The 9,912-nt window shown below is 38.1% G+C and overlaps 1 protein-coding gene across 2 annotated transcripts in view; it reads right to left on the bottom strand.

The window, feature by feature from the left end:
- Nucleotides 1-9,342, bottom strand: part of LOC138018668 (cystathionine gamma-synthase-like) — a 14,534-nt gene extending 5,192 nt beyond the window's left edge. The window contains exons 1-7 of one of the 2 annotated variants that reach the window (XM_068865363.1): nucleotides 9,144-9,342; nucleotides 8,663-9,056; nucleotides 7,604-7,762; nucleotides 7,070-7,204; nucleotides 6,692-6,861; nucleotides 3,886-3,997; nucleotides 1-20 (exon numbers count right to left, since the gene is read on the bottom strand). The exon at nucleotides 1-20 is cut by the window's left edge and continues 94 nt beyond it. In XM_068865363.1, the coding sequence (XP_068721464.1) occupies nucleotides 1-20; nucleotides 3,886-3,997; nucleotides 6,692-6,861; nucleotides 7,070-7,204; nucleotides 7,604-7,762; nucleotides 8,663-8,839 (773 nt within the window). In that variant the 5' untranslated portion in view covers nucleotides 8,840-9,056; nucleotides 9,144-9,342. Of the gene's footprint in view, nucleotides 21-3,885; nucleotides 3,998-6,691; nucleotides 6,862-7,069; nucleotides 7,205-7,603; nucleotides 7,763-8,662; nucleotides 9,068-9,143 lie in introns of both variants that reach the window. The other variant, XM_068865365.1, reaches the window with a different exon arrangement.
- Between the last annotated feature and the right edge of the window lie 570 nt (nucleotides 9,343-9,912).

The raw sequence follows: 9,912 nt of genomic DNA, 5'->3' as shown, positions 1-9,912 counted from the left end.
AGGCTTGCATCAAATGGGGACTGAAAAAATTTCATAGGTAATTGGTCACAATTCATAATTAAATCCTAAAAAATTGACTCTGTAATTCTCATACATGTGACGGCAGCCAGACACTTTGCCCCCTACTCCGACTCTTCGCCCCTGATTCCTTACGTAATCTGGTCAAAAGACGTGATTGTTGTCTTTAGCCCTAAATCATCAAATTTGATATTCAGCACTGATTTGAGGAAAGCAGGGATGGCGCAGTGGTGAGAGCACTCGTAGACTGCAAAACAGTCGTTTTCTTCCATTTTCGGAAGGCGCGAAGCGCCGTAAGCGTGATCCTCGCGTGTGAAGCGCGCGAGCCTCACACGCCCGTCGTTTGAATATTTACCGCGTCGCTTGCGTTCGCAAAAAATACGACTATTTTGCAGTCTAGAGCCCTCGCTTCCCACCGATGTGCTCCGAGTTCGATTTCCAGACTCGGCGTCACATGTGGGTGGAGTATGTCGGTTCTCGACTCTGCTCTGAGAGGTTTTTCTTCGGGTAATCCAGTTTTTCCCTCTCCTCTAAAACCAACATTCAATTTGATTTGATAACTGTACAGCGTTCCCAAGAAGTGCTCCTGCACTAACTACCGTTGACACTAAACAAAGTTCATTATTACTAGCTGCATATGCACTAAGCATTGATTTTAATTATGCTTTACAAGTAGGGTTTTAAGAATTTAGTTATCAGGGAAGGGTCGCTGTCCAAACAAGGAGCGAATGGCCCGAGACTAGCTGTCTAGGGACGAGTTGTCTGAATGCTTACATCTCTAAGGAGGGGCAGAATTAGTCTAGGGGTGATGAAACTGAGAAAATAATAATACTAATAATAATAATAATAATAATAATTTTTTTTTTAAATTTTTTTTTAATAATAGAAAAACCTTTATTGAAAATCAGTCAGTTAACACAGAAATTATTAACAATATAAAAAAATATTCTGTTCAAATTATAAAAAACAGTTCAAGTTCATTGTTCATTTACACAAGCAAACAAAAACAAAAAAAGAAAAATATATATGCACATGTTATTGTTATTATTAGTATTAATATAAATAACTTTATTTTTAATTCGAATAAAACTGTTTAGAAATATATCTATAAGTATATAAAACAATCACAAATCTAAAAAACTATTCCCAGTAATAATAAAAATAATAATAATAATAATATTAATATTAATATCAATATTAATACTGTAATTATGCACATTTAAGTTGAGGTTTAAAAATACCATGTATAAGTTTAAGGGTGTTAGGTTAACCCTCTAAAGGCTCGAGAGGCCCCCCATCATTTAGAGTTCGTCCTATGCAACCATTCATGACGTTCTCATGCTTGCGTATTTCTAGCGCCCCGATGGTTTTACGCGTGCAGATGTCATGGATGTTCCTGTGGAGGATTTCTCAAGAGATATCTTGCATGGATGGTTTGTTATGATCGATCAAACGTGAATGAACTGTCTGTTTCACCATTCTAATATGTTCTAAATTTAGATCAACAACATCAAATAATGAGCCTTGGCATTCCACTATTGTACTAGCTTTTTTACATAAACCAATCTTGTATTCATAATCTTCATTCACTGACGAAGCTCTAAACGGCGAAACCTTTGAAGTATTAAACCGATTACAAACATTTATGCCTCAAGAGGTTTATTCCTTACTGCATATATACGGTTATATATATACAATTAAACAGTAATCATTAAAAATACTCAACGCAAGTTTCCAGTCATCACTAAAGGGATATTCCACGCAGCTGTTTTTCATTCAGACCCCATGTTTCTCAGGTGACCTCTTTCTTCCAAATTTGGGACTTGATCTATTTTACTTTCATCAACTCACCTCATACTCAGCTTAATAACCAAGTTGCCTGCTCCATTAGTTGGTTTGATTCTCAGCAGGTTCAGCACAGTCTACAATGGGTTTGAATCCCGTTTGCACCTGAATTGTTTTTCAGGCTTTCAGATCTTTTCACACCTGTTTAAGTTGTGCACATACAATGTTACTGTAGAAATCATATCATTCGAGGGCTCTGCACAAAACAAGTAAGTGGCTCTTTTCAATCATCAAAAATAATCTTTTGCCAACTGCTGTCAAACTGAACTAGGGCAAGTCAGGTCCAAAATCAGAGGTAACTGGCTAAAGAAAAGGTCCAAATAATGCTTTCATTGACCACATTAATTTTTGGTGAAAACTAGAACAGTCTACAGAGGAAGGTAATTGTACAATGACCATGATTTGACATTTGGTGAATGAAAGTATGAAAAAACCAAACTTACAAAGTTGATGCATACAGCCCTTGAATTAGATGAAAGAAAGAGTTGACTAACATTGAAACTACATGTACATGTACATGTGTCTGGCATCGTGTTTCGGACGTAAAACTACTAACTACAGTAGTTCACTTGACGGATTGTCTCACATGATAACCCTAAAAAGTCAATGGCTCTCTCAAATTGGTTGTCAGTAAAGGTATTAGTCATGTGGAACCCTTTCGCATCTGGTTTTGATTGGAGTCAACGCCTTTAACAATAGTTTTAATGTGAACAACGATTCTACGATCGCACTTAACTATGTGGTCGGGTCACAGAATGTGGACTTTGGAATTGAACTGGATAGTAACATTAAAAAAATCCCCAAAATACTGTGAATTTTAAAGGTAATCAGGTAAAATTCCTTCGAACAAAGTGTAGGCTACCCATAGCCTCTTGTTTTTATTGGGAAAAGGGCAAGAAAATCATCATCATCATCAAAAATATTTAATTTACTTTCTAAAATACATCAAACCGATTATCAGATTTCAACAAGGCTGCTGCCTAAGGAAAAAATTTCCGGAGACCTTTGGGCTTCCAACATTAAAAGTTAGTAGCCCTAGGCATTTTTTTCAAGAGGCCAGAATTAGTTAATTAAAAGTGAGGATGAATCACCTCCTGATAAGTTAGGCGCCCGTTTGGGCTACTCGTTCAGAAATGTCATCGCCCTCTCTCACAAGTAAGGCGACCCAGGCGACGGGGCGACCATTAGGCAGCAGCCTTGTTTCAAATTAGGACTGACATACTTACAACACATGTAACATTGGTTTTAGAGACATTTTGGGCAGTTGTTATTAAGGTTGAAATCTCACCCAAATGTCTTTGTTGCCATGCTGCCCGCACTGGGCCAAGGGTAGATTTTCTTAAGCTTCAGAACCCCCCCCCCCTCCCCCACATTTTCATTAAACCATGTGCTTTGGGATCGGCATTTTGTTTGCGTGTACCTCCTCCACAAACTGAACTCAATCACCCCCCTTTTGTACTGGACATTGGTCACCTTAATTAACACCCATCAAATCAAGTTGTACTGAGGGTAGTGATACCAAGAGCCATTTAAAATGCAAAACTTGCAGATATTGATAATTTCTCCATATCAATCAGCCCTTAACTGCACTTGTAGTTCATTAATTTTCAACAGGAATCATAACGATTGGATGGGAGGCAAGGAGTGAAGTAAAGAACTCTGTGAAATAGAGTAGGAAAGGGATCCCTTCAGAGCCAGGTTGAAGGAGAAATATGAAGAATTCTTGTCTAAACTCACTGAAAAATGTCGGGAGTAAAGATTATATGTACCTAATAACACAGAAAGCCCAATGTTTGCCCCTCCCTCCCCACCAAATACTGAAAGGTGAAAGTGCATTATAAAATTATGCCAATTATTGCAGCTACAGTATGCACTGTCCTGTCACTCTAACACAAAAATGTGACTTCCATTATAAGCCCAGTTGAGATCTACCCTGCTGGCCCATAGATCATGAAAAAAATATTACCGGTAATATTAAAAAGACGCAGAGCTTAACATTTTCCGGGGTGTCATTTCACTTACCAAACATCCTCCAAGAAACTTGCGCAGCTCATAACACTGGTGAAACAGTTGCTTTGATGCCAGTGTAAGAGACCCAGCTGTGATATCACTGTGACCACCAATATATTTGGTGCTGTAAAAGGAAGTTGAATTGCAATGAAAGTTGGTTGCCATGAAGTTGACAAATTTGCAAACACTAGAAATTGGGTGGTGCATCTAAAAATCTGAAGCACTTGACTGAAATTAAAGACATAAAGATGAGAAGTGTTTTTACTTTATTTAAAATCAAAATTCTTTTCAGTTTTCAAAGATCCTGTTTCAGATGCTTTAATATCTCAGTGGTCGTATTTACAATAATTATAAATTTGTAACAGCCAAGGGTAACTTCCTGTTACATAGGCTGCAAGATAACGCCATTTTTCAACTACACTGTAGGATAAAGAAACAATCATCTTTGGACTGATAAGAAATTCCATGTCTGTAAGCATCTGAACAATTCAACAAATGCAAATACTACAATGCATGTTTGAATGTTTTAAATTGTAGATTCAACTAAAACTAGACATTCTCTTAAACTTAAGGATGCTCTCTACATCAACCAGTTAAAACCGTCCGGAACTAAACACACAGTTACAACACAACAGTAACTTTTGTTTCCTGTAGTGTAATGATTAAGATTCAGAATGCTTTGTAATTTAAATTTTTTAGTTGTGATATAATCGAATTTATCATCATTTATCTAGATAACTGTAAGGAATCCCTCTTTTCATAAAACTGATGATGGCATGAGTCATGCCGAAAAATTTGCAAAAGTTGTTTTGTAACTCTTAAATTTATTTTACTACCACCTTAAGTTGAAATTCAATCAATCTCCTCCCTTGACGATTTGGCCCTTTTATCAAGTTGGCTCATTGAATTAAGTGTTTTGCTCCCCTTCAGTAAACTCTGTTCACATTATTATCCTCAATCTCCATCAAGCTCATTTTTTCACTTAGCTACACACCACTGACTCTACAAACTAAGGTGATTCACTTGAGTATCAAGTATTTATGAGTCAGTGAGTTAGTGCAGTTACCCTAACCCATAAAATGAAAGCTAAAATTTCAGACAGTGCTTAGGCCTAATCACTGATCAGAAACGAGGGCTTAGGCTTAATCGATAAATTATTGCCATATTGACTGTGAGTCTCATTGACTCATTGACCATTTGACTCATAAATCATGGGACCTCGATTCACTTGGATTTTCGGTTAGCGCAAATTGGAGAAAGTTTAATACGACAGCATCTATCCCAGCGGGTCCCAACCGGCCAGAATATACGGTTTGCCCAAAATGCATAAATTACGCGATCCCACATCCACACCTCCTTTCCGCCCCATAGTTTCATCTATTGGCACCTATAATTGCAATTTAGCTAAGCTTTTATGCAATCTCCTTGAACCATATATTCCCAATGATTACAATGCCTCTGACACTTTCACGTTTGTTCAAGAAATCAACAACTTACCCATGTTTGGCAAATTTCTCATTTCCTTTGATGTTAAAAGCTTGTTCACTAACATCCCTCTTGAGGAATGTATTGATTTAGCGGTCAAGTACATCTCCGAGGGAAACCCTGACCTCAAGCTTACCCCCTCTGATCTCAAACGCCTTTTTTCATTTGCTACTGCTGAAACTCACTTTTTATTCAAAGGTTCCTTTTATGACCAGATTGATGGGGTTGCCATGGGTTCACCCCTAGCTCCTGTCCTCGCCAATCTCTTTATGGGTCACCATGAAAAGATCTGGTTAGAGCAATATCAAGGTCCTGAGGTTCTATTTTATCGCCGTTATGTGGATGATACGTTTTAACTTAGTTTTCATTTTGCGCAAGAATCTTTTCCCTGTTCATCTCATCGATAAATGTGTCTATCGATACTTGAACACAGCCATCGACCGAAATGGCTCCATTCAAAATACCACTTCCCAGAGTAAACAATACTTTTATAAGTTACCTTATTTAGGCCGTTTTTCTACTATAGCTCAAAGCAAAATACGTCGCCTTGTAAATCGTTATTGTCATGATCTTGACATCAAATTAGTGTTTACCACGTTTAAATTAAGAAATCTTTTTTCAGTGAAGGATTCTGTTCCCAGAGAACTTCGTTCACGTGTGATTTATAAATTTACTTGTGCTTGCTGTAATGCTTGCTATATCGGCGAAACTGGTCATCATTTTTCCACACGCGTCCATGAACATCTCTCTTCAGACAAGTCCTCTCACATCTTCAAACATTTACTAAGCTCAGAACGTTGTCATCAATCTTGCTCTGCGGACTGTTTCGAAATCCTTGATTCCGCCCCTTCTAAATTTCAACTTAAACTCAAGGAGGCTATATACAGTAAATTGGGAACAGCCTAATTTAAACCAACAAGTTCATCACGTCAACCTGACACTTACGCTTTAGGCTCTACATTCTTTCTAACACTCTGTAACTCACTCAAATATGTATTTCTTGTCACTTAATCATATTTAATTATGCAAGTTTCGCCTAGTTGTTATACAAGTCCTAACGGTTTTTCAAATATTCTGTAACTGACGATGATGTTTGTAACATCGAAACATGTCTTCGAAATTAAAAAATGTCATAGCAATCAATATCCCTGTGAATTACAATGATAGCTAGTTTGCAGTTTCATCATTGCAGTCTTTACTGTAAGAGATCTGTAAGTTGCATTAATTTTGTAATGCAAAAAATGTCCAAAATACTGTCTTAAAGTTGTTTCTGGTTTTCCATGTTTGAGGATGATTTTTTGAGCAATGACTACATGTTGGAACAGGCTCTTACCAACTATGGATGACAACATCAATTCCATGTTGGATGGGTGTCTGATTAAATGGTGAGGCGAAAGTGCCATCAGTCATGGTAACAATGCCGAGAGTTTTGCCAAGTTTACCAAATTCTTCGAAGTCCATCAAAGTCATAGTTGGGTTACATGGTGATTCACAAAAAAGAACCTGGAAAAAAGATTTGAGAAAACTCAACCTCCCATGCACTAATATGAAAATATTGTCAAAAAAGGAAAAAAGGACATAAATTATTGTAGGATCTTACTGTAGGTTTTGATAATGTTGTGAAGTACAAGCCAGAGATCAACACCCTGTCCCTTACTGGTCTCTGTAGTGTTTCAATTAACTATAAAAGGTGAAATATACCGCTACTAACCTTAGTGCTTGGTTTGACTGCCTCGCGATACTTCTCAGGATCTGTTCCATCTACAGAAGTAAATTCCACACCAAAACGTGAAAGAATATTTCGCACAAGGCTTAGTGTTCCAGCGTACACCATATTTGGCATCACCTGTATATAGGAAGACATTATTTTGTATTGATAAATAATTTTATTGGTTAAATGCTGCATTGGATAACTGTAATATCATGCAGTAGGTCCTTCATCTTACAACAGAACAGAGTTAAAGTTAATTCATGTATCTCTCATCAAAGATCTCAAACTCTCCTGAGGAAATTTCCCTTTACTGTATAAATAAAGGGAGAATACAGCCTGTAGTTCAAAGTAACATTTGACGTAGTAACCAGAGAATTCTCCAATCCTCATAATTATTACCTTGTGAACACCCTAGGAATTTGAGCCTGGAATATTCATAATTCCAATCCAGCACGACCATTACAGGTAGGTAAGATAATTATGTACTAACCAAAACCTCAGAGATTCTATAACTTTTTCAGGTAACACACATACCACATGATCACCAGACTTGAGCAAAGCCATCAAAGCTGTGGTAATTGCAGCCATGCCAGATGAAAATAACAATGTACCATATCCACCTTCCAAATTATTAAGTGTGTTTGATGCTGCTTCAGTTGTGGGGTTTTCCCAACGACTGTATATCCAGCCACTCTGAAAACAAAATAAGCAATGTTAAATCTCTCTTATCCATCGATAACTTACATATAATTATTTGGCAACACAAGGATAACTGAAACATCAGGAGTTCTAAGACCAAATTCGAACTAACATCCTCCATAACACCGGTTGGGTACAGCTCTACCCATTGACAAACAAGTTCACTCCTGGAGATCTAGGCCATTAATGAACTCATTGACTCCTGGGTCTTTCCCCTTGATGAGTAAAATCATCTAGCTTTAGGCAGAGTAAAATACTAAGTATGGTTGGTTTCAGCCGGTTTAGGTGTCAAAGAGTTTTAATTAATCACTATAAATCACTGGTTTTTTGTTTATCCGCTGGATAGCGATTTATCAGGTGGATAGAGTTATCCACCTTTTGAACCACCAAGGCCAAGTCTCTAACCCCACTCTAACATTCATAAAAGCTACTGTAACCTTTGGCCTAAAAACTTTTGTTTAGGCCTAATTACGCCTATGGTTACCTTTTATGAATGTTTAGGATACTTTCTGTATTCGTAAAACAATGACCTGTGACCTGTGCCCTGTGCCCGGCGTTTTGTACCTGCCGAGCGTTGAGCAGCATTTGGGTGTAGGGAAATAAACTCCTTGGTTAATTTTTAATCTGGGATTAGCGTTAATTGGCTTTTGAGGAACTGGGCCCTGTAGGTTCTTTTTTCCTTATTATTCTCTTTTTTGTTTCATCGCCATTGCGTTTAATTAATAAAGAGAGAGAGCGAGAGAGAGAGACTTGATTCTTTACGTAATCCTGCTTTGTAATTTGAGAAGGGGTCATGCAGTCACACGTCTGTGTTCGCATTGATGGCAAAGACCTTTAAAGGAGTTTGTTGATTAATTTATGTCAGCAATACTCTTCGCTTACTTTACCACTAACCTTTCCCGTGGCAAGGTCCTCTCCGTGATCTACGGATGAAATTTTGAATGTTGATGAAGAATAGATCGGAACGTTGATGGGATTCGGTTCTTCGACGGGAATATATTCACTACCCACCGCCAGTGATTCGAAAGCTTTCCTCTGAAGTCCATTGCACATCAAACGCTTATCGCTCATTTTGTCACGGTGTCTGATAGAGGCAAATTTTACAAGCTTCCTCGCTTCAGTTGAAGTCTTGTATTCGTCTCTTTCCCAAAAAATGCTTCGTAACAGCTCGTCTTCACAAATACGTAAGCTTATAGGAAAATATTAGTTAAAGCGCCCACGCACTGGTTCATTATCAACAGTTGTCATGCGTTTGGCAGTAGTGCCACGTCGTCATTGCTCAGTGAACCTGCAAGAAAACTGCATAAATTACATATCGATTACGGCACGCTTTCATTTCTCTTCACACGACAATAAAATTTAAAACGAAACTCACGATCATGACAGTGTGGGAAGTCTTGAGTTATCTCGTTGCATTGGATATGTTCTTTTTATAATTAGTCTAATAAACTCAAGCATATTGTCGCATTCTCAACAGATTTAGGATGGATATTTAGTCGAATAGCACAATGGTACGTTCTCTGGTTGATCCAATTTCAAAACAGTATTGGACTTTCCATAAAGCGTGCACTGGGTTACCTGTGGTACGTGTTACGTAAAAACAGGCAAGGCAATGAATTACTGGGTTGCCGTATGGCAATCCCAGTCGCAAAATGGGTAGATTTCTCCGTTTTATTTTCCGTGTCGGTAAGTCTTGCCTGTCACTCCCCTGGTAAGTGGTGTCTTTGTGCATAGAGCCTTCTGCGCGTATTTTCTTAGGATCGAGAGGGTAGTGGAAATGCGTAGATTTCTCTGGTGGACACAGTAGAATCATTAACTCAGCCTGCAATGGCGTCGAAAGTTATGTAACGCGAATGGCGTTTTAGTGGATCCTCAAACAAAATAAACCCTTATGGAGCTCAATAAAGGAAAGTCAGTTGGATAAACTAGGCAGGCGGTGAAATACAAACACCTGGAATCTTAAAAGCGACGAGAAATGGACTTCGACAACAATCTATCGCCCGTTGAGCCAAAATCAAAGTGAGCTGTATTTTTTACCAAGTGTGCTGTTATGTGGAACACTGAAACCAAATGGAAAATTCTCTGGTAACTTATGGGTTCAACAAAGACAGAGAACGAATGGAACACCTTAAGTGGATCTGTGA

Source organism: Montipora capricornis, chromosome 10 (genome assembly GCF_036669925.1).
Source record: "Montipora capricornis isolate CH-2021 chromosome 10, ASM3666992v2, whole genome shotgun sequence".
NCBI classification, from domain to species: Eukaryota; Metazoa; Cnidaria; class Anthozoa; order Scleractinia; family Acroporidae; genus Montipora; species Montipora capricornis.
This window is presented reverse-complemented; position numbering and strand designations above follow the sequence as displayed.